A 23,892-nucleotide genomic window follows, 5' to 3' on the forward strand; every position below is an offset into this window, starting at 1 on the left:
AGATGAAGCACTTCATAGTCAGCTAAAGCAGGGAGACAGGCATGGGGAAAATGCAGCTCCAATCCAGCCCTGCAGGCATGCACACTGCTACAGTCAATGGGAGACAGGGAAACCACTGGGATTCCCTATAAAGTGGAAGATACTCGCTCCATCCAGCATGGCCACGTTGGAGAAAGCTCAAGTGTGCTTGCAAGGATGCTGGGCGTTGTATCTTTCATTATGGCAAAGACGAAGAGACAATCTAACTATCACACTATATTGGGTCAATTAATGTTGGGAATATTACACAGTGCCGAATAAGGAATAAACCATGTGGGTCAATGATGTATGTTCAGATCAGCCAGAATGCTTGCTATGGTCCTGACTACAGGGCACACCCCTGTGGTTTCTGACTCTCTTGTGACTGTGTATTTAAACACTTGGTCCCCAGCTGATGGTGCTGTTTTAGACCAGGATTGGAATGTGGGGTGGAACATGAGGACTTAAGCTGTACCCCCTATTCCTTACATCCTACCTTATATATCAGTCCCCTCAGGATCCCTCTGCCACAGCAAAGGGCAGCCCCTGCCTCTGTGTCATCTCCGTCATCAACTCTCTACCCTGACTCCCAAGCCAGAACACAGCCTTCCATTCTTGGGTCTCTTTGTCCGGTGTTCTGTCACGGGAATAAGAAACATAACAGACATACCTTCTTCACCACTCTTCAGAGATTCCATCCCTTGGGGTGGCAAGATGGCTCAGTGGGTAAAGCACTTGCTGTCAAGTCTGAAGCACTGAGCTCGATGCCCAGGACCACATGAGTCAGAGAAAACACAACTGCAAGTTGTCCTTTAACCACCACGTGAGCTGTGGTGTATGTGCATACACACACTAAATAAGTATAACTTAAAAAAAATTAAAACTAAAAAAAATGCATATACACCCTCATGCAGATGTAGTATGGGTTAGGACTTGAATACATGAAAAGTTCTGAGATATACACTGCAGGCTGTTACTTTAGGGGCCAGCTTGGGGACTTAGCTTTAGAGGCATTGCTAAGTAGCCCCCACTTAGCAGTAGCTGCTGGCAGTGGCAGTGGCTTTCTCCTCCCTGGCCCTCAGGGAGACAGCAGGCAACCTAATGATGGGTCCCTCAGAGCAGTCAGACTGGCAGAGCCAACCTCACCATGCTCTGGCTCGCCCTGGTCCACTGTGGTAGCACAACAGACACCTGACTCTGTCTTCAGCATATAACGGGATACATGTGACCAGCACAGAGAGCAGAAAGCCGAGGTTCCCTGAACTCAACGAGGAACCAGGACTGAAGTCCAGCTTTGATGAGGATTCAAGGCCTGGGTGGCATCCGCCCTGTGGTATGGCTTCCCTTGGCAAGGGGCCTTGCAGAGTTCTTATGACAACTCTTTTATGTTTCTCCACCAGAGGGTCGAGCAGACCACCCCTGCCAGCTACTCATATGCAGTGGCCGCCTTAGTCAGTGCTGTGACCAAAGACCTGAGAAGAACAACCTTAAAGGAAGAAGGGTTTATTTGCTCACAGTTGGAAGATGTGGTCCATTGTGGCAGGAAGAGATGGCTACAGGAGCTTCAAGTGGCTGGCCACAGTTAGGAAGGAGAGAGATGAGTTCTCTCTCTCTCTGTCTCTCTGCCTCCCTGTGTGTCTGTCTCTCTGCCTCCCTGTGTGTCTGTCTCTGCCTACCTGTCGGTACCTGGGATGGAAACAGTTATGGGAACAGTGGGGTGGCTGTCACAGGCAGAGGGGACAGGAAATGTGAAGGACTTGAGAAGGAGAATGCAAAGTCCCCAAGGAAGCTGGTCTATGGAGGGAGGGGGGAGGGAGAAAGTATGGTGAGGAGAGAGGTGGAGTAGAAGTCAGATCTGGCAGGCCCAAGCTACATGCGCTGTATATATTATATGGGGATAATTAATTGATTGATTTGATATGGGCAAGCGCTCTACCCAATTACACCCCTAGCCTATTATGTGGGCTTATAATGACAAGTGGACGCTCAGCCCCAGGTGTGGTGGTTTACACCCAGATTCCAGGCACTCAAGAGATTGAGGCAGGAGGATTAAGAATTCAAAGCCAGCCCAGGATACACAATGAAACTCTAAGAAACACACAAAAGCAAGTGTCAGCTCAGAACACCAGACCAGGGTGACAGTTTGGAGCTGAGCTTGAAGATCAGTGGCCGCCATCTTTAACCCGAGGATCCTGACTTACCAAGGGGCCCATTTGTGAGGGTCCCTGACAGACCCTGTCGTGCTAGGAGGCATGAGGGGATTGGGGAATTGGTCACAGCAGAAGGATGATTAAGAAGAGGAAGAAAATGAAGACGCTCCCTAAGTCCCCAGGCAAGGTGGCTTACTCAGCCTCGAGTCAGGCCATCAAAGGGAGCCAAATACCAGAGGCCTCCAATATCATAATTGCGATATTCTGCCAGCCCACTCTCTCAGGGGCTGGCATGGAGGCCTGTGGAGGAGCATCTGTGCTGAGGGCCATTAGGGGTCCCTGACAGATGTGTCTCCCCCCACACCCACCCCACCCCAGCTGCAGAGGAACACCCGTGGCTTTCTTCCTCCAGGACAAGGATTGATGGGGACTCTCCAGAGCTCTCAGACAGGCAAGGAGAGGCTGCAGACCTTTTCCCAGCCTGCAATTTATCTTGGGAGGGCCATTCACATCACTTGTTACAGACTGGATTACGCTCTGACCCAGCACATTAATCTCTTGGAATAAAATAATAATCATCAAGGAAGGAGCTGGACGAGTGCCAGAGAGGCATTAATAACTGTCACCCACACCTCAGAGGTATGGGGAAGGGGTGTCAGCGCCCACCCCCACCCCCTGGGCCTACTGACAGAGTACCGTCTGAAGGAGAGAAAAGACAGACTCTCCAGCCTGGATTGGTGATTACGGCAGGGATTTGTGTCCACAAACCTGACTCTTAACTAGCTCACTAAACACATCTAAGAGACTAGACTTACCATGCTTGCATTCCTGTACATGGAATGTCCTGTTGGCACTCCTCACACCAAGTGGTAGGCACCCTAAAGTCCCTTGGGGGACAGATGGCTAAGTGAATGGTGGCCTGTGCACACTGTGGGATGAGAACCTGTCAGGGAAAGAAATGTAGGCTGAGCCACGCTCCCATGTGATGGTGTTGTGTTTTCTTGCACGCACATGTGTGTGTACAAGGGGGGGGGCAGGGGCATGCAATATGAGTGTGGGGTACTCTGCCACAGAGTGCAGAGAAAGACCTTAGGAGTTATCTTTTACTGCCTGTGACAGAGTCTCTCATGGGACAGAATACTCACTGGGGACCTGCAATGCTGGGGTTACGGGCATCTGCAGCCATGCCTGGCTATCCTGTGATCAGGACCTCCTGCCTGCAGAGCAAGTGCTCTAACATCACTGGGACATCTCCTAATCTCTGTTTTTTGTTTGTTTGTTTGTTTGTTTGTTTTCTTTTGAGTAAGGTCTTATTGCATTCCCAAGCTGCCTGTGCTTCTGATCCTCCTGCCTTTGTCTTGTGAGCACTAGGATTACGGTGTGTGAGACCATGCCAGCCCACGCACAATACTGATGAACTTGAAGTTAAATAAATATCGGTTAAAAGCTATGATGTGATTCCATGTATAGGAACTGTACAGAGCGGGCAAATCCACTCTGTACCCAGAAGGCAGATTAGGGCTGCTTAGGGCTGCTTAGGGCTGGTGGAAGGAGCCTGGGGAAGTGGCTTAATGAATACAAGCTTCCCTCTGGGGTAACAGCAATGTTCTGGAACTATACAGGAGTGCTGGGTACACTGTCATTGTACAAAATGTCACAGAGTCAAAGGCACCCTTTTAAATAATTGCTGGTTAATTTTATGTGAATTTTACCTCAAATAAAATATTCTAAAAGTCCAAGACAACTGCCCTTGCCTTATGAGGCCGCTGTGAGCAGGGGCTGACGAGGGCTAACGAAGGGCTGAGCCACAGCCTCTCTCCTGCAGCTGGCCCGTGCTCAGCTCCAAGTCTGCAGACTTTGCCACAGCACTTGGCTCAGTCTTTGTGGAGAGAGATCAGAGCCTCTCCTCTCTGAGGACTGATGAGACTGGAGGTGAGGGAGGGTGTGCTGGGGCCCCTGTCAGTCTTTTAGAGTTCTTGAACCTGCAGGATCCACTGCCTGGCGCGTGGTGATGGCCTGGCAATGCTCCGCCATTGTGACTGTCAGCTGGGCCTCCAGAGTCCTCCCAGAGTCCCTACTGCCTTTCAGAGCATAGAGAAGAATGTGACGTGGTGCGTTTCTGTCTTCATGACTGCCATGCTCAGACATCTGCATGGGTACAAATAAAAAGGGCCAAGGATGGGATCCTAGCTCTCACTGTTCTAAGTGGAGAAAGTGAGGAGACAGCCGGGTTGGTCCTTCCTCCCTTCATCCCTCCACTCATCCTCCTGTCCAGCTATACACCCACCCACCCATCCTTTCTTCCTTCCTTCCGTCTGTCTTCTCATCCGCCTGTCTATCCAACTCATTCACCACCCGTCTGTCTTTCTGTCCATCCTCCTATCCACCTTTCTGTCTACACCGTCATCCATTTATCCATTCACTAATCCATCCACACATCCACTCATCCATTCATCCATTTTTCTCTTTGCCTCATTCATATATTCATGTACCATGCACAATCTACCCATTACTTTCCTATTCGTATACTTCATCCATTCGTTTTCCCATTCACACACACATACACATGCCCCTGTGATTGTGAATGCACAGAGATGCTGTGTCCCAACAACAATTATTTTAGATGCGATCACTCCCGTCTAGGGACAGGAGGTTTAGCCATAGGGAGCAGAGAAAAGCAATGAACTGAACCATCATGTCAGTTGTCTGAAAAGGCAGGAGCAGAGCAAGGGAGGCAGAGGAGAAACTGAAAAGCCACTGGGTGTCATGGCAGCAAAGTCTAGGGTACAGCAGCAGATAGCAGGGTGCTATTCACTATTTACACCATCATGGGACTTCAGAGTCACTTAAAGTACAAAGTGGACAGAAGCAGATGGCCACCGAGAAGAGCAAGGAGAGGTGTTTAAGACCATTCCCAAGTTGTGAACATAAGCCATGGGCTCATGACCGGCCATGTTCTGAGATCTAGAGTAGCCAGAAGATGCCCACACACCCAGGCTTGAAGGGGGTCCCCTGCCCACTCCTGGAAACCAGCACATTGCCTGTTTCAGCCACAGCCGTGCTGGGAAGAACCTTCTGCAGGTGGTCATAGTCCAGGTTTCCCTGCTGGCAGCTGAATTTGGTGTGTGTACGTGTGTGTGTGTGTGTGTGTGTGTGTGTGTGTACACAGCATGAATTCTCCCTAAGCTACAAAGAGCCCGATTCAAAATGGGAACTTGGTAGAACAAACCTCTTTCCCAGAGACAAGAACAGGAAAATTCCAGAGGACAAGGCACATGACAGTGGAACTGACAAATGTGTCACTACAAATGTAGACTTCTTTTTTTGTTTGTTTGTTTGTTTGTTTGTTTTGAGACAGCGTTTCTCTGTGTAGCCTTGGCTGTCCTGGAACTCACTTTGTACACCAGGCTGGCCTCGAATTCAGAGATCTACCTGCCTCTGCCTCCCAAGTATTGGGATTAAAGGCATGCGCCACCACGCCTGGCAAATGTAGAGTTCTTGAACCTTCAGGATCCACTGACAGGCTTGTGGTGATGGCCTGGCAATGCTCCTCCATCGTGACTATCAGCTGGGCCTCCAGAGTCCTCCCAGAGTTAGACAGTCTTCCTGCCTCTGTCACCCTCTGTGCCACCAGCTACTATCTGAAGCAGTGCACAGTACCTCTGTCCAACCACAGTGCTCTGATTTAGGAGTGACTTCCTACAGTCCTGTCTGCTCTTCAGCTTCTGACTGTGGTCCTGGGCAAGCCACAAAACCACCCTGTGCCAGAGTCTCTATGTATGTGGAAAGGGAGTGGTAGTCACGGCAAGATCAAGTTTATGACCAGCAAATGCCAAGGGCCCTCCCAGTGGTGGACAGTTTAGCAGCTGCTCCCGATAGCAGCCAGAATGGGCAGGAAAAATAACCTCTATTGACAGTCTGTTCTCAGCATCATTTAGCGCCCACCACAAGCTCTGGTAGAGACTCTGCCTCTCCTGTGTCCCAGGTGGATCCTGTGCAGAGCCAGGACAATCCAGTAGTGACAGCTGCTCAAATGAGTGGAGGGAGAGCAGAGCTGTGTCTGCTAGCTTTGGCCCCAGCTCCTCCCAGCTTGTGCTCCATGCTTGGACTCCTCCCTAGCCTGCACTGCTGTGCTCCACAGTTGGGCTCCTCCCCAGCCTGCACTGCTGTGCTCCACGCTGGCTATGGGCAAGGACAAGAGGATCACAAAGGTGAAATGCTCTGTATCTGCAGGTGGCTGCCCAAGCCTGTATTCCTGAAGGAAATGACCTACTTTGTCCAAGCAGCTAATGGCTGTAAGCTATTCCTTGTCAAGGCGCATGGCCTCCAGGAGGCAGACACTATGCATCGTGAAATGTCACTCATTAGGCCTGTCAGAGCCTGGAGGGGGCAGGAAAGTGGAAGTTTCTAAAGCCCTGGGTTTCCCAGTCCTGGAATACAAAGCCACCATACAGTGCACACGGAGCCTGAGAAACAGGTCAGGACTCTGCAACGTCAGTCGGCTGGAAAAGGATCAGGTGACATGAAGGTTACGTCGTATCCCTGCAGGTGGAGCACCCCAACCAAGACTATAGCATCCCAAATGCCCGAGAATCTGCAACTGTTCTCTCAGACATGAAGACACACACGAGTGGAAAATTCCACCCTGACCTCCCATGACACAGTGCAGCAGAAAGCAGGTGCTGCCAACAGCGTTGTCTGATGCCACCTTGCCATGTGGGCAAGATGGAGGTGAATTTCATGTTCCTGCCTGGATCACTTTCCTGACACACTCATTATCAATATGCAGATAGCCTACATGGAATCTGAAGGACTGTGATCCGAGCGTTTTGGCTGGAAGAGATGAAGCTGTGCTCCTTGAGCGTCTATCTCCTCAGGCACCGGGTGCAGGCACGGCACTTTCTCTTTCCCCAAAGCAACCTTTCCTACAAGGTCAGCACTTTGGAGGGAAGGCATGATCTCCAACAGTAGATGGGTGAGGAGCTCAGAGAGGTTTTGTTACCGGCCCAACATCACACAGGCAGACAGGAATCTACCTGGAGCCTGACACAAGTGTGCCTGATGCTCAAGTCCTTGTACCTAACCACTGGTCACGCTGCTTTTCTGTATCAAGTTCACAGTGCTGATTGGAACACAGCATGAACCATGACCACGGTTACTATGGTCTGAGCAAATCTGGAGAGGTAGCTCAGGGCTCTTTATGCCCAGTGGTTCCTCTCCCGAGGAATGCAGACAGGTCTAGGGCACAGAGATATGGCCTCATCTGAGCAAACCTCAACATCCTAGGGTTTAGGCTCACCTGAGACAGTGCACGGTGGAGAGAAAAAAATTAACCCCTAGTGGCTTGGTCAGCTGTCACTCAAGGCTGAGGGCTAATTCAACCCATTGTCCTTGGTGTAAGTGACAGTGGCTCAGTTCTCCTGAGTTCTAAAGGCCATGCCTCAAGAACTCCTCAGCCCAAAGCATCTCCCTGCTGCACATTGCAAAGCACCACTGGTCCCCCACACACACCCCCTCCTTTGCCGCAGCAGGCATTACTAATTGATCACAGAGCCCCTTCCCACTGAGCCTCAGTTACCTTTACAAAAAGAGTTCCTGGATTGTACAGAGTCAAAGTTGTTAGCATCACCCTTCTCTGAGAGTTACGGGACCCGGGCAGGTGCGCAGGCTCTATTGAGGAAAACGCACCGAGGGCTACAGATGTAGGGACATCGTGGTGGGTGGCAGGGTTACATCAGCTCTGCCCCTGTTCTTTCTTCCTTTGAAGTGCCTGGGGCCTTGGGTGGCAGCGGGCAGGCTTACCTTGGATTTGACAGCCAGGATGATCTTGGGCAGGGCCACGATGAGGCACTTGAGGGCGATGGTGATATACTTCAGTACAAAGTCGGCGATCCCCACGATCCACAGCAGGTCAAAGAAGTCCAGGGTCTCCAGGTTGGGCTTCAGGAATATGAGGCTGGGGGACATTCCGAGAACCAGGTTACTCATTTAGACCCTGGCATTTAGTCCTTGGCAGCTTTCCCTCACTAGGCAACCTTGCAAATATCACCAACAGAAAGCACACCGTCCTCGGCGTCACACTTCCGTGGCCTGCATCTCCATCTGCTATTGACCTGCTGTGTGACCTCAGACGGGACTCTCAACCTCTCTGAGCTTACTTCCCTTGGAGATCAAATGACGATACTGGGCTGGAGCATCATAAAGGTCCCCACCATTTGGGTCTGTGTTGTATGTATTTATGTGTGTGTAGATGTATACGTGTGTACAGATGAGTTTGTACATGTATGTGAAGGTCAGAGGTCAACTTGAGGTGTTCCTCAGGAGCCATCCACCTTTTCTCTTCTTTTCCTTTTTGTTGATACAAGATCACTCGCTGACCTGGAACTCGGCCAATTGGCAACTTGGAGTCTGGTTGGCCAATGAGCCCCAGCGATGCCCCTGCCTCCACCTCCTCTTTGCTAGGGTTCTGGGAAACACAGGTCTTTGCTTTTTGCCTACAGAGCACCTCCCCCCCAACCATTCTGCCACCCTCCCCTTCAGTTTCATTTATCCAAAATCATCTCCATAGAAAGGAGGAAAAGAGGAGGCACAGGGGCAGGGCGGGGGCGGAGCTTTGTGCCCTATCCCATGCCCTGTGCCCTATCTCATAACTACCCCACCACAAGGGGCTCTGCAGTGAGCATGGCTGAAGCTCAAGGCCACAAGCCAGCCAGACAAGAACATCAGTACCAGACAGACCTGTATTCACGTCTAGGCTGGCTGCTGAGTTACCTCAGTGCCATCAGCATATCAGGGCTTGCTCCCTCTCTCCTAGCTTAACTGACAGGCCAGGATGAGATCACAGAGGGACTGTAGACCCTGCCACTCAGCAGTGACAATAACAACAGAAACCCTGAGTTTCTGTCATCCACTCCCATTTTACAGACGAGAAAACAGAGGCACAGGAAAGTCTGCACCTGTGATTAGGGAGGACGTAAACCCACGTGCCGGATGGGGCCGGTTCATCTGCGTGTTGTGAACACGATGATGCGCTGTCTAGGACCCCGCATTCTGAATTTCATGCTCAGTTGCTGTACTTACCTCAACACCAGGCAGCTTCCAAACTGGTCCCAGTCCACGGCCCACACTCTGGCTCTGCTCCCCAACTTCCCATTCATAATTCTTACAGCAGGAGAGCATTCTGTCTCCCTCTGTGGTTCCAGCTCCCGCTCTATTCAGCTCAACTCACTTTATCCTTCCTGAGGCTCTGAAGGGATGAGGCAGGCACAGAGAGTACGCCATTCCAAGTGAGGATGCCGTGGCCCCGAAAGGCAGAGTCACCTGCTCATGTGCCTTTAGAGTGTGGTGCTAGGAGTGGGGCCAGGCTGGTGGGCACTGGCTTAGAGGCTTAGATGGCCTAAAAGGCTGCTACCTGCTTCTGTCATCACAGGGAAACTTATAAACATGGAGAGATGTTTTCTAAGAGCCGGGGAAACCTAACAGGGCACAAATCGGTGTGGGGTAGGCCCCACACCACACCTCAGCAACTTCCGTGGCCTCTCATCCTTTCCTGGGGACCCCAACCTCAGGCTGACCACGCTGCTGACACGTGGTCTTCCTAAGTGCCTCGGGCTGGCCTCGAATTCACCATGCTTCACTTCAGCTTCAGTGTCCCCAGTGTTGGGATGACAGGTGTGCGCCTACAACTCGGTGGCTTTTCTTTTTAGCTTTTGGTGGCGGCGGGTGGGGCGGCAATACAAAAGTGTTTCCCCACTTGGGCTGAACACCAAGCATATGACAGTGGCTGCTGGAACCACTCACATACAACTGGAGACTGGTGGCACCAGAAAAGACAAGGTCACGGCCTTGTGGCTTTTCTGTCGTCCTCTCTGCCAGTCTCCTGAGCTGCCATGACTCAGCCCTGGTCTAAAGAGACCCTGAGTCTGCGTCCAGGAACAAGATGGTGCCTAGAAAACAGCATGGGCGGGAACTGGTCCCGACTGCTGGGAAACCCCACCTCCTCCTTTCTGCAGCAGGACCTTAGCATTCTGGACAACAGACCTGACCAGTGCAGAGTGTGAGCCTTGCTTTGGCTGACTCCCAAGACTGCTCTGGAACCTCCCTCCCCCGCCACCACTGCAGGCCTGTTCTCACAGGAGGGGACCGTTCATTACCCATAATCCAGGAGCCCACCTATTTCCACCCTGTCCAGAGTGTAACCCTCCTCTCCACCCACAGGAATCCTCTGACCATTGCCACACAGTGAGAACATTCTGGGGAGATTCTCTGAACCTAAGACACCCAGACACCTTTTTCAGAGATGTCCTAAGATATTCATCCTACCCACAGTACAATTCTTTATCCTTAACAAACTGCTGAGGTTAAAACACCCCCAACTCAGGAAGGGGTACTGGGATGAATACGTGTGTCTCCTTTTCCCATCGTGGTATAACACAAGGAATGGAAAAATCTCCTCCCTTAATCATGTAAGCTAACATAAGCGCACCCCACTGTGGACAGCACTCACCCCATCCGCACCTCCTCCCACAAAACCCCAGGACCCATTAAGCAAAAAGCCAGCACAGCCACACACCTCCTGCTGACCACCATTCTTTCTCTCCCCTCCTTCTCTCACTTCCCTCCCTCTCTCCTTCTTTGATAGGAGGTTTCATCATGTGGCCCATCCTAGCTTCTAACTTAAAATTCTCCTGCCTCAGCTTCCTCCAGTATTGAAATAATATTTTGGACACGGACACACACACAGAGTCATCTCTTAGCACCCGTGAAGGATTTGTCCCTGGGAGTCCCAAAGATGGCTAAATACAAAGTCTCTAGCCTACTATGTGCAAATATCCTCACATGCCTTCACCAGCCCGTCTTTACAAGACTCTGAATATGAGATGCTATGTAAATGTCACACAAACAGTTCTTGTATGGTTCAGGGAGAAGTAGCCAGGACAGTGCCTGCATGGGTTCAGTTCAGACAGAACTGTTCGTTTCCTGAGTACTTTGTATCTGCGTTTCCAGAATGCACAGCTATGGAAGGCTGATGGCTCAATGAAATTATCACTAAAATTAATTCCACGTGGTCGTACTCTTCTTTGACAACTATGAAATGTAAAGTTGCATACAGACTGGTGTTCTCGCTCTGTCTTTTTCTGTCTCTGTCTGTCTCTTTCTCTTTCTCTCTCTCTCTGTCTGTCTCTGTCTCTCTGTCTCTCTGTCTCTCTCTCTCTGTGTGTGTGTGTGTGTGTGTGTGTGTGTGTGTGTGTGTGTAAGTGGAATCTGAGTTTAATCAGGGCCTGAGTCTGGCATCCTTGTTCACGTAATGGCATTCAGCTGTGCACCCCAATCCCCAAGATGGCCCCCCTTACCTGCTGTAGAGCTGCTGGGAGCTGAAGGTATAAAGGACGTACAGGGTATTCCCTGCCAGGAAGGCCAGAATCCACAAGATGACCAGAACCGACCTCTTCTCCTGCAGAAAGAGTGAGGGTGCTGTGAGGCCAACAGTGCTGGTGGTGGAACATTCTAGAATGTCTGGGGTATGTGCAAACTTCACAGTCTTAAAGCAAGCAGGAGGTGAGGGAAGGTTCTGGTGTCGTTCCCTCCCACTGAGACTCAAGGACGAGCCACACCAAAGGTGACAGGGAGGAGGGCGCCTGTTTGGAGAGCCATCCACAAAGACCAGAGCTCCCATTCAGAGCACAGGCTCAGGAGTGATATGGGCTGGCATCTGACACACTCCCATTGGCTCCATCGCATCTGGGAGCTGCCCAGTCCTGAACACGCTTCTTGAATGGGTGTAGCCTGTCTTTGCTACTCTGTGGGTTCTTCTTTTTCCTATCCTTTATCCTCCACACCCCCACTTCCCCCCATCACTAGATAGGAGAGAAAGGATAGAGTGGGAGGGAGGGAGGGAAGGAGTGAGTGAGAGATCTGAACCTAATTTCTTCTTGTTCCTTCTTTGAGCATGACTACCAACGAACTACAACCAACCCCCCTGAACTATCAACAAGCACTGATCCTACCTATCAGGGCCACACCCTTTGAAAAGTTCCCAAAATTCCAATCACACAATCACAGAACTTATTTGCAGCTGACAAAATCATGCCTCTGCTAGAGCACGAGGCAAATCACAGTCAGCTGCTGCACAGCGGGCCCCACAGCCCACACCTGGGGTTAAAATGAAAACACACCTTATAATATTTTAGTATTTTAAAAGGAATCAAAATTCCAGAATTCCCACTCCACACAGGTCCACAGCAGCACCCACTTTATGGGGTGGAGTAGTGTGTACATAAGCCTGCTCTGCAGAGAGCAGTTTTGTAAAAGAGCTCAAATGTTTCCCAGCAGAGTGGACACCACATTCAACCCATTCTGAGCTCTATCTCATTTAATCACCTTGACGGGTCTGGATTGTAGAGGGCCTTGACTTAAGACCCGACGAACCTGTGCTGATGAATCCACTTTAAGTTGTAAATAATCAGTGATAATACTTGGATCACACCCACCCTGCTGGGCAGTCCTGGTTGGTAGTCCAGCACACAGAGCACATTGGTTGTCACCTGTCTGGGCTGGCTGGTAGTAGGCCTGGAACTCCAGCTTTCAGATCTTCCCAGTTTACCCTCCCGAGTCCTGGGACTAAAGGTACAGCCATTGCACCCTGCTATAGTCGGCGACAGATAGATTGTTTGTTGTTCAGCTACTGCCGTAAAGGTGAGACAGTAAAACTCAAGGGCTCAGAAGTCAGGGAGCAATCTGGAGAAAAAAACCTGTGGCCAACAGCTCCAAGGCACTTACTGTGGGTCTGAAGGGGCATTGAGTTATTGACAGTGCCAAGGCACCTACTGTGTGCCTGAAGATGAGTGTGGTTTTTTTTTTAATTGTGTTTATGTGTGAGAGAAAAAGATGTGCGTGTGTTTGTAACTGCAGGCGTGCACGCGACACAGTGTGCGTGTGGAAGTCAGAGGACAACGCTGGCTGGAGGTCCTCGTCCTCCTTCCACCTTGTTGGCTGCTGTGACCTTGGCCTAGACAGACCTTTGTCAGATCTCGAGTCTGCAAAGCTGCGACACAGGAAATCAATCGCTCTTGCAGCCGAAGGGAACTCACCTTCAAGGACACCTGCTCCCGGAGGGTGGAGTTGGCGTAGGCAAAGGTGCTGGCCATCCCGATGCACACAGCAATGCCTGTGGGGACAGCAGGTTGACATGGGGGACACTCTGGCTTCCACCCACTCAGCCTCCAGCCTAGCCCAGGACCCTGAGCAATGCTGGCAAAGAAATCCACCATGATTCTGGAGTTGGCAAGGGAAGAACTGAGGGAAGGAAGGCCAGCTTCCGGGGGTTAGGCCAGCAGAGATGTCAGCAAGGATGCTGAGCATCTCTCATCTGGAGAGAGCTTAGAGAGGCCAGAGAGAGCTGTGCAGCATGGCCAGACTAGAGTCCAAATTCCAGCTTTGTAACTTCTGCTGTGTGACTGCAGGCAAGCTGCTGCCCCTCTCTGAGCCCCAGTACCCTCATCTGTGTGATGGACAGACAGCTGACAGCAGCTACCCCACAGTGGGGCAAGGCACACAGGCTGTAACCTCCAGCAGTGACCCTGTCTACTCTGAAATGAACCTGGAGTTATTTGTAATACAGACCCAGATGACCATAGGGTGAAGCTATGCTAAGGGAGAAGATGGGAATGTCTGCTGTCAGGAAGAGGGCGGGGCAGAAGGGAGGAGAGGACTGAACTGGGTTCCACCACTCATTTAATCACCAATGTCCATGTAGCTGCGGCCCAGGTCTGCTCCTGTGGAATGACTTCCAATCCTGCTGTTGTTTCAGACAGGACTGAGATGTGGCTGGCGTTGCAATGTTGTGCTCTCAACTCTTCTAGATCGACTACATAGAAGTGTTTATCTTCGTTAGGAATACATAAGAATGGTAACTCTAGCCAGGCTGTAGTGGCGCATGTCTTTAATCCCAGCACTTGGGAGGCAGAGGCAGGCAGATTTGGGATTAAACAAAAGGAATGGTGAACTGGCTTAGCTGGTAAAGGGGCTTGCAGCCAAGCCTAACAACCTGAGTTCAATCCCCAGGACCCACAATGTACGGCAGAATAGACTCTTGAAAAATGTCCTCTGACCTCCATATAGATGCCATCATACATATGTTTGTGCACACATACACACATATACAAATGTATTAAGTATACAAATGTAAATTAAAAACAACCACATAGCACACCTGTGATCTCTGCACCCAGGAACCTGAGGCAGGACACCACGTTTGATGTCTGCCGAGGAAGACACTCTCTCAAACAAACTGATAAATAACAACAACAACAACAACACCACCCAATGATGACCCTCAAGGACAACTTAGCTGCAAGAGCCAGGCACAGTGGCACGAGCCCATCATTCTAGCACTGAGGAGGTGGAGGCAGGAGGATTGCTGCAAGTTCAAGGTGACACTCAGCTACAAACTCACACCAACAGCCAAGGCTACAAATGAGACCTTGTCTCAAAAAATAAAAAACAAAACAAAAAACCCTTAGACACAAGTTTGGCAGAATTTAGGGTGAGACTTAAGGACATGCTGGCTTCCACTCCTAGGGACAGAAGGGATGGGTGGTGACATAGGGGCTCCAGCTAGGAAGGGGGTGATAAACTTGGCTGGAGCTCTCCAGAGAGGGGAAAATAAGACACAAAAGATGGTCTCATCTTGAGATTCTCTTTTTTGTTGCTTTGGTTTTATTATTATTGTGTGTGAGTCCCTGACTGTGAGGCTACACTTGTCGCCGCAGTGCATGTAAGGAGGTCAGGACAACCCTCCACAGCTGTCTTCTTCCCCAGGACCACGGGTGCTTGCAAGGCTGGCACCATCACCCACTGAGCCACCTCTCTGGCCCTGGAGGTTGTATGAGAAGAAGTAACTGAGTCACAGTCTATAAACACTGCAGGGCAGAGCGGCAGAGCATAGCTCATAAGAGTACGCTAGGTACTTGGCTAAGGGCTACACGAGGCCCCGTCATGCCGAGTACCTGCTATGTGCCAGGCTCTGTCAGTGTGTGCATGTGTGTGAGATGGTACTCGTGGGGTGATCAGAGGACAGCCTGTAGGAGTGGGTTCTCTCGTGCTACAATGGGTCGGGAGAACTGGACTCCGGTCATCAGGTTTGGTGCCAAGGGCCTTTACCTGCTGAGCCATCTGGCCGGATCTGGTGGTCTGAATACGAGGCGGTAACGAACACTTCCTTTATGTGTTTTAAATGCATGACCTTTAAAGGCTTCCTCATTGGGACTCCACAAAGTACAGTCACCCCTCAGTGTTTGTGAGGGGTGTTCTGGGATCCCTGTAGACTCCCAAATCTGTGGCTGCTTCACTTTGAACAGGAAATGGCACGATATTTGCATAGACCCAACACCCCTCCCCTCTGCAATAGGTTAAATCACCTCTGAACACTCACAGTGACGGAACCTGGTCAGTGAGCTGCCGGGATTCTCCGTCTCTGCCTCCCCAACACTGGGATGCTAGTGTTTGCCCAGCTGTTTACATGGGTTTACTAGTGATGAACAGAAGTCCCCGTGTCTACGAGCAGGCACTTTACACCCTTGAGATACCCCATCTCTTCCTTAACTGTCTTGTTAGGGTAGTTGGCTGAATCACAGATGGAGAATTGGGAGATTGAGAGGAACAGCTGTTTGTATTTAACCCCTATTTGAAAGACAGTCAGAACCAAAGCAGAGAGCTAAATAAAATACCCAGTGTCATGCAGCTAGAAAGGGCCAGAGCTGTGCTCCCCAAAGCCTAACGCTCTATTCTTCCCTTCCTACCTACAGACAGACCAGCTAAAGAAGTTTCTATCTCAACCCCACTGGACAGAGGAGAAAACCGAAGGTCAGAGAGGTCAGGCCACTTGATCAAGGTCACACAGTTAGGCTGGAAATTTGAATCCAGGGCTGACCCAAAACTCCATGGTTCCTCTACAGGCTGGTCCTGGCTCTAGGCATGCGCAGTCCCTGGCACACGGTCTGGACCTAGCTCTAGGCATGTGCAGTTCTTCCCTGGCGCTGAGGGCCCATTGGGACTCACCCAGCTTGTGCTGGAAGCACAGTTTGGCCAGCAGGATGAGGATAAAGGGCAGTCCTTTCTGAAGCCAGCAGATCACAGCCTTCAGCTCAGACAGTGCGGGTGCTGGAGTTCCGGGCTGCTCGTCGACCCCTTCCTCTGAGTGTCCACGGTGGTCCCCACCCACGTGCTGCAGCAGGGAGCCACTGCGGTGGGCACCATGGTGGAAGTGGTGGTGGGCCTGGCGGTGGTGGTAGGTGCTTCCTTCAGCGCTGCGGCCACCAGCCTCATCCCTGGTGGCTGGCATGGGGATGAAGACATCCCCGCCACCCGCTGTGGAGCCCAGCACCAGGCCTGCTGGGAAGGGGCTGGCAGGCAGGCTACCTGCCAGGCCTGAGAAAAGCGCAGGAGGGGAGGCCGTCTCTGCCTTCAGACTCTCAAATACACCACCCTCATCCACGCTGGCCTCGGGGCTGAGCGCCTGGCTGCGACTTCTGCTGCGAGACAAGATGACAAACAAAGCTCACATCAGACCAGGCCCCAAACTCACACAGCAGATCGGTGTCTGTGCTGGGAGGGAGCAGACTTAACTCCACTATGATGTCTAGAGGGAAGGGGGGTCTGCACACTTAGAGGATATCAAGTTTATCCCCAGGATTGAATCCTGAAAGCTTTTTGGGAAGAGGGAGTGAACCAGGAAAACCCCACAATCAGATGCACCTCGAACATCCGGAACTGTGAGATAACCCTAACATCCAAACCTCAGAACGTGACCCTATTTAGGGGAGGGTCTTAAATAGTGGACCCCAGTCCCGAATGGCAGATGTCTCTGTGGGACAGACACACAGCAGATGGAGAAGAGAGACTCCAGGAAGTGGACCCCGCCCTTTGCTGCCTTGGGTATCATGAGAAATCAAATCTCTGTGTGGGAAGCCACCAGTGGCACCAGCTCCAATAGGCTTGTGATCCCAGAACCTGGGAGGCTGAGAGACGTCCAACTTCAAGACCAGGCTGGGCAACTCACCCTGTCTTGGGAAACTGGGAAGAAGGCTGGGTATTGTTGCTCGAGGTCCTGTATGCGGTCCTGTGTGTTTCTAAATGACTCATGAAATCCTCCTACCAGCCTACATCAGCTATACATAATATCCCCATTTCACAGATAAACCAACTGAGGCACACACAGACGCAAGCACTTGGTCACTGGTGAATTGCTGGTGAGGAATAAGAAAGGAGGGTTTGGTCCCAGGTGGACCAACTTTACAGCCTACATTTGTGTATTTTTGAGTCAGGGTCTCATCTATTCTCTAAGCTGACCTCAAACTGAACTCCCAGTTCCCCTGCCTCCACCATCCAAATGCTGGGATTCCAGGTGTGTGCCACCACATCAGGTTTATACAGTGCTGGGGATTGAACCCAGGGCTTTCTGAGTGCAAGGTGAACGTTCTCTGCACTGAGCCATAACCCAGCCCTGGGCTCTCACTCTCAGTCACTCCCCATAAAAGCTGCTTTGGCCTTGACCTTGTGCTACCCAGCCTCTACTTATTATATGGATATGATTAGTTGTTTAATTACTAGTTGATCATTAATTCATGTAATTATTAAATATAGGTAGAGTTAGTATTTCACTATCACACTAAAAGCTCTCTAAGGCCCCCAGTCTATATTTCTAGAAGACTCTGCTAAGCTCTAGAGACAGATACCAAGTGCATTCCCATTTTACAGATGAAAACTGAGGTTACAGATGAGCACCCCAAGCCCCAGTTTATCAGTGGACTTCTTACCTGTCAAGAGTTTCCTGCTTCAGCTGCCTTGGGCACTAGACTGTCCCCTAGCCCTCCCCCACCCTGTCTAGGTTCCCTGCATTTCTCCATCAGATGTCAGACGACACAGCTCCTCTTTGATGGGAAGACAGGGCTACCTCTAAAGCCTGCACCTGCCTGCAGGGGACTTGGTGGTCAATTTATTGCCCGCCTTTCCCTAGAGACTCACGGCGCTCAATCCTAGTTGTGTGCTGTGGTTACAGTGCGGAGCCCAGCAAAACTGCCAGTGGTCCAGACCCATCAAAGCCCGGGGAGGGGGCTCTACCGTGACAAATCTCCTGGAGATCTGAGTGACAGGGACAACCTTGATTGATCACTCCCTTTGTACCTCTCCAGAAAGCACAATGCATCCATCTCGCACAGGGCCTGCTCAACCAATGCTGTTTGGAGGAATGAGGGATTAGTCTGGCCAGTAATTAACACAGTACATCTTAGGGGCCAACTGCATGGATTAGTGGGTAGAAGTACTTGCTGCAAAGCCTGAGTTCAAATCCTGGGACCTACATGTTAAAAGGAGAGAACCATTTCTGGCAGGACGCCCAGCACACACAGATAGGTGGGATTGTTCAAAGCATTTGATTGAGGTTGGTATTTACAAAACTCACCTGATCATGGAGTCAATTGTTTTGTTTTTGTTTTTGTTTGTTTTTGTTTTTGTTTTTTTTCTGTGGAAAGCCTACTGCTGCTGTACAGGACACCGAGGGTAAAGGAACAGGTTGGTCTGGAGAAACCTCGGGGTTGTTTCCTTCACAAACTGGGCTTCATGGTAATGTCATCCCAACCCTGGCGTGGCCTCATTACTCTCCCCTCTGGGCCCCCTCCCTGGTGGCCTCCAAAGCCTGGGAATTGTGTGGTCCTTCTCCCTGGGGCTCCGGATAAAAATACTGATGATATTAGCGGCGGCAACAACAACAGACACCATGGCTATGTGTCTCAGAGGGACCGAGCTCGCTCCGCATCTCAAGAGCTTGGCTCATGAAGCCCACGTCCTGCCTGGTGTTCAGGCCTGCATGGATGACCCCACCGCCCCAGGCGACTCTGGAAAGCCTCCCGCAACCCCTGAGCTCACTTGAGTTCCTGAGGCTCCAGGGAACTTCGGGACAAATAGGGAAAGCTCAAACCACCAAGGGGTTTTTTTTAGTTGGTCTCCCTCCCCCTCAGCTTCTCCTGTATCCAGCTGGGACTGTAGCCTAAATGGGAAAGACCATTCCTTAGGGAGCTGGAGACTACGCACTTCCAACTTAACCACTTAAGAGCAGCCGAGCTCACAGCCCAGGGGAGTGAGAAGGCCAACTATGCATCTGAAAGAGCCCATGAGATGCATTCATGAGTATTGAGTATCGGTGTCTGCAGACAAGGCTGGCAAACTGAGTTTGATACCTGGTGAAAAGAGAGAACTCCCACAAGCTGGCCTACACACATGCCATGACACAGGCACCCCATTCACTGTAAGAACACACCCAAGGCAGCTGGCTTTATAGAGAAAAGGTTTATATAGATCACAGTTGTTAGCATTTTGGCATTTCGTCTACACTCTGCCCCACAGTTACCTGGCAACAGCCAGGTATGCCTGACTCTCAATAAAAGGGGCTGCTTGCCCCCTCCTCTCTCTCTTGCCTTCTTGCTCTCGCTCTGTCCTCTTGCCTCTTACTCCTTCTCTCCCCATTTCCCTCTCCCCCCCCCACTCCACCACGTGCTCATGGCTGGCCTCTCTCTCTCTCTCTCTCTCTCTCTCTCTCTCTGCCTTTCTGTCTCTTCTTAACTCCCCTCCCCATGCCCTGAATAAACTCTATTCTATACTCTACTGTCATGTAGTTGTGTGGCTGGTCCTTCAGGGGGAAGGGATGCCTTAGCTTGGGCCCACAGAGGCATCCCTTCCCCCCACACCTGACTGCACATCCACCAAACATATCCCTTCTCTCTTTATCTTTTTATAAGAGACAACAACAGTCTTGGAGGCTGAGAGAGCCAATGGCAAGGCCGGCTCAGTGGTCATTTTTGACTATCACCTAGTGCTGTGGCTGGCAGTGGAGGCTGTCATGTAAAAACTGGGTAGTTTTAGCAGTTGCCTGTGATACCAGTAGCTGGAGGCAAATACATGTATAATGTAAATAAATAAATGTAATTAAAATTACAAATAAATAATTAAACATTACAAATAATGTAATTTTACATTATAAATAATGTAATTAAAAACTATAAATAAATAATGTAATTTAAAGATTAAAGCACAAAGTTTGATAAGGAACAAATGGACCAGAGATCAAATTTCAGCCCTGCCACTTCCTGGCTGTGTGTCTTTGCTAACGGACCTGCCCTCTCAAACATCTTATCTTCAGGGGGCTCTTAGGGAGGTGTGGCTTGGCCCCTCAGTGCACGGTGGGCAGTGTTCTATCTGCCATTGTCTCTGTCCCCAGAGACATCTGTCCGGGTTCAGTTGAGAGCAAAGCTGCCCTCAGCTCAGAAGATGCCACCCGGCTTGTCAACCGAAGGACGGGTGCTGTGTGTGTGTCCTTGGGCTCTCGAATACACTGTTCCATCAGGGGCTCTAACTTCACCTGTATCACCTCTCTACGGCTGGAGAGTCTGAGACCTGGAGGTTGCTGCTTCCCATGAAAGGCACCACAGCTGGCGCATCTGTTCCCTATCCGTGTTCACGATAGATGCCTGAGATTGGATATTGGTGTACAACACAACACGGTCCTCTGGGACTGATGTGGCTGTTACCTTCCGGAAATCAGAACAGCTGCACACATTCCTCACAGAGAAAGAGCGAGCAGGGGGGAGGTCATCAGACCCTGCCCCCTCCCCTGCCTCATGCACCTCCACAGCTGCGTGCATGTTGCCCCAGGAAGACCTAGACAGTTTTCTCCAGGGAGGATCCCAGTGTGAGTCTCAGCCCTGCTGGGCTGGGCTTTTTTGGTGATGCCGCTGCCTTTGAAACACTCATTTTCCTGAAAGTGACCCCAGTAATCACATTGGTTCACACAGCAAGCAGACAGCCATCCAGGAACCAGCTCTCACCAGGCACCGATCTGCCAGCTCCCTGACTTTGAGCTTCGCAGCCTCCTTACTGGTCAGGGATGCTCCAGTAGGCAGGCCAGACCCTGTGGGGATTGCTGCAGCAGCTCATGGAGGGAGGCCAGGTGTCTCTATATATGAAAACCTGGCAGGAAGAATCTGAGTCACATAGACCTGTCTCACAAGTTTGACAATTGTCCTAAGACAACAGCACTTTATCCACGGAGGCTACCTGGTCCTCTCCATCATGTTTGAGAAGTAAATCACAGTCACCCACGCATGCAGCCGCCACCGACAACCACGCCACTAGGTGATGAGGTCAAATATGGCCACTGAGCCGGCCTTGCCTTTGGCTCTCTCTGCCTCCAAGACTGTGATCTTCACAGACCTTTTCTCTTTACAAAGCCGGCGGCCTTGGGTGCGTTCTTATAGGAAGGGGAAGCTGCCAAATACACTGCAAAGCAATTCTCTATTGGGTCTGTTTTATATCCCCAATAACTAATATTGAAAAGGCTAGGTTCCCCAGATGGGAGGAAATTGGGGGGGGGGGGCAGAGACTCTTACCTTTCAGGTGGAATGTTGTCCGTGTTGCTACTGTGGCGTCTCTGCATTTTCCTTAGCACCTGAAAGCGACACACACGTGTGAGCTACATCTCTGGACACACCCCTTCCTTGCCTGTTGTCATGGTGACTGTAAATAAGTACCCCATCTCACAGTGAGAATACAGAGAGTCACAGGTGGAGGTGGCTCCTACCCAAAAGGGAGAAAACAACAAATAGGGGCGCAGACACTGGTGTTTGCTGGGGTGCAGTGAGCAGCAGACACTGCCCCCCTTTAACTTGCTATGTGGCCTCAGAGAAGCCAGGGACCTCTCTGTGGCTTCCCCACTCCCCATCTGTTTCCTGGGGAGATAATGGAGCGGTGGGACCCAGGGTTCCATCACTTCATAAGTGAAGGTAGAAATCCCTTTGGAGACACGTCACCTGGTGCGCAGCAAGGAGCCACATGGACCTCAGAACTCCATGCTGACGAAATGTGCCGTGGACACTCAGGGTTCCTGATGGGATGTGGTCACTGGGTCCCAGAGAGAGCAGGCCTCCTCCTCCTCCTCTTCCTCCTCTTCTTCAGAGGGAAGCACAGGGAAGGAGACCCATCGGAAACAGCAGACCTTGGGTGGCACAAAGCACTTGTGTGAACAGGCCTTGGGATGACTTGTTACAGAATAAGCTGTCAGATGTGACTGGGTACTGTAATAGCCCAGTAGTTCTGGTAGCCTTGGAGCTATCCTCCCTGAGGTGCTGATGGTGGCTTATGGCCTTACTAGGTTTGTCCTATCAGCAAACTATGCATCCTGAGGGTTGGAGAGAGAGCTCTGTGGATAAAGTGCTTGCCACACATGCATGAGGACCTGACTTTGATCCCCAGCACCTCTGTAAGTAGCCAGGCATGGTATTGCACTGTGTAATCTCAGCACTGGGAAGGCAGAACCAGGATTCCCAGTACTCCCTGGCCAAGTCCTTCCAGCTGAGGAGCCCTAGGTCCCAGTGAGAGATTCTATCTCAAAAAATAAGGTGCCCAGTTCTGGCAGAATGACACCTGGGGGTGACCTCTGACCTCCTTAGACATTTGCAATGGCCCCCCACCCCGAGCATCCATACATACCTACATGTATACATATGCACATGCACGCTTATACACACATACACACGCACAGATGTGCACAAGCACACACTCGGGGGGGGGGCATAAAAATGATTTAGAATTTCTACTGGCTTGTAAGTGAAACCAGAATAAAAATCAGAGTCGTTGGAGGCTTCCAGGCTGTGCTGGGGGTTATCATTACCCTTTTACAACCTTGATTCTGTGACTTATCTCTGGCCATAAGAACTCCAGGTACCTCCGGACACTCTAAAGTTAAGAGTTCCTGCCTCTGGGCCTTTGTACCTGCTGTTCCTTCCCTGGCATGGTTTTCCAGTTGAGGGTTGCAGGCTACCTCCTTTGAGGCTAATGGCAGCTCCTTCCAGAGGCCTCCTTTTCTCTCGGGTTTCCTGTTGGGTCTTGGCTGCTTCCCTCACAGCACTTACCAGTCATTGACATGCGGGTTTGTTTACTATGACCCGTGAGAGGTCCTGTGTCTGGGCTGCCCCTCCTCCTTGGAGTTGCAGAGATGGAAGGCCAATGTCTCTGCAGAGATTAGATCACCTTGATTTTCCCCAGCGACAGATCAGCACACACCTCGTCTTACCTCCCGCACCAATAAAAAGCCAAGAAAGAAGGGGCAAGGCTTGGAGAGAGACTCCATATAGCTACTGCTCCTGCAGAAGATGTAAGTCCAGTTCCCAGCACCCACAAGGGTGGCTCACAACTACCTGTACCTCCAGCTCTAAGTGATCTGACTCCCTCTACTGACCTCGGAGGGCACCTGCACTCCCATGGGCAAACCCACTCTCACATGTAATTAAAAAATACATACATACATACATAAAATCTTTTAAGAAATAAAGAATATGCTTCCATGAACAGGCTCAGTTTCCCGGCATATTTTCCCTACAGAGAAAGATCCATCTCTTAGCCCAGGCCAACACAAATGGGTGCGGAATTAATTAATTCTGCACAGCCTTCTCGGCTGCAGCTAGCTAGGAAGCCACAGGCTAAGGTGCCTGTCTTTTCTGCAAGGTTACATTAGCTAGGAAAAGACTCCTTGGCATCATCTTCATATTCAGGCAAGCCCTCTATCACCTAGCTACACCCTCAACCCTGCCATTTTCATAAAGGAACTGTCATCCATCAGATAACATGTCTCAAGAATTTGCAATCTGGCTTGATACTCCGGGTGGCCCCACTACTC

General features: G+C 50.8%; 1 protein-coding gene across 4 annotated transcripts in view; it reads right to left on the bottom strand.

Moving 5' to 3' along the window:
* The window catches only part of Rnft2 (ring finger protein, transmembrane 2), a 54,154-nt gene that overhangs the window by 29,779 nt on the left and 483 nt on the right, over positions 1 to 23,892 (bottom strand). For 2 of the 4 annotated variants that reach the window (XM_029476895.2, XM_029476896.2), the window contains exons 2-7: positions 22,028 to 22,212; positions 21,608 to 21,666; positions 16,227 to 16,699; positions 13,259 to 13,335; positions 11,522 to 11,622; positions 7,971 to 8,124 (exon numbers count right to left, since the gene is read on the bottom strand). In XM_029476895.2, the coding sequence (XP_029332755.1) occupies positions 7,971 to 8,124; positions 11,522 to 11,622; positions 13,259 to 13,335; positions 16,227 to 16,699; positions 21,608 to 21,666; positions 22,028 to 22,051 (888 nt within the window). In that variant the 5' untranslated portion in view covers positions 22,052 to 22,212. Of the gene's footprint in view, positions 1 to 3,589; positions 4,317 to 7,970; positions 8,125 to 11,521; positions 11,623 to 13,258; positions 13,336 to 16,226; positions 16,700 to 21,607; positions 21,667 to 22,027; positions 22,213 to 23,892 lie in introns of those variants that run through there. The other 2 variants (XM_085837089.1, XM_021163275.2) reach the window with 2 other exon arrangements.

Source organism: Mus caroli, unplaced genomic scaffold (assembly GCF_978045245.1).
Source record: "Mus caroli unplaced genomic scaffold, Mus_caroli_1 scaffold_4, whole genome shotgun sequence".
Taxonomy (NCBI): Eukaryota; Metazoa; Chordata; class Mammalia; order Rodentia; family Muridae; genus Mus; species Mus caroli.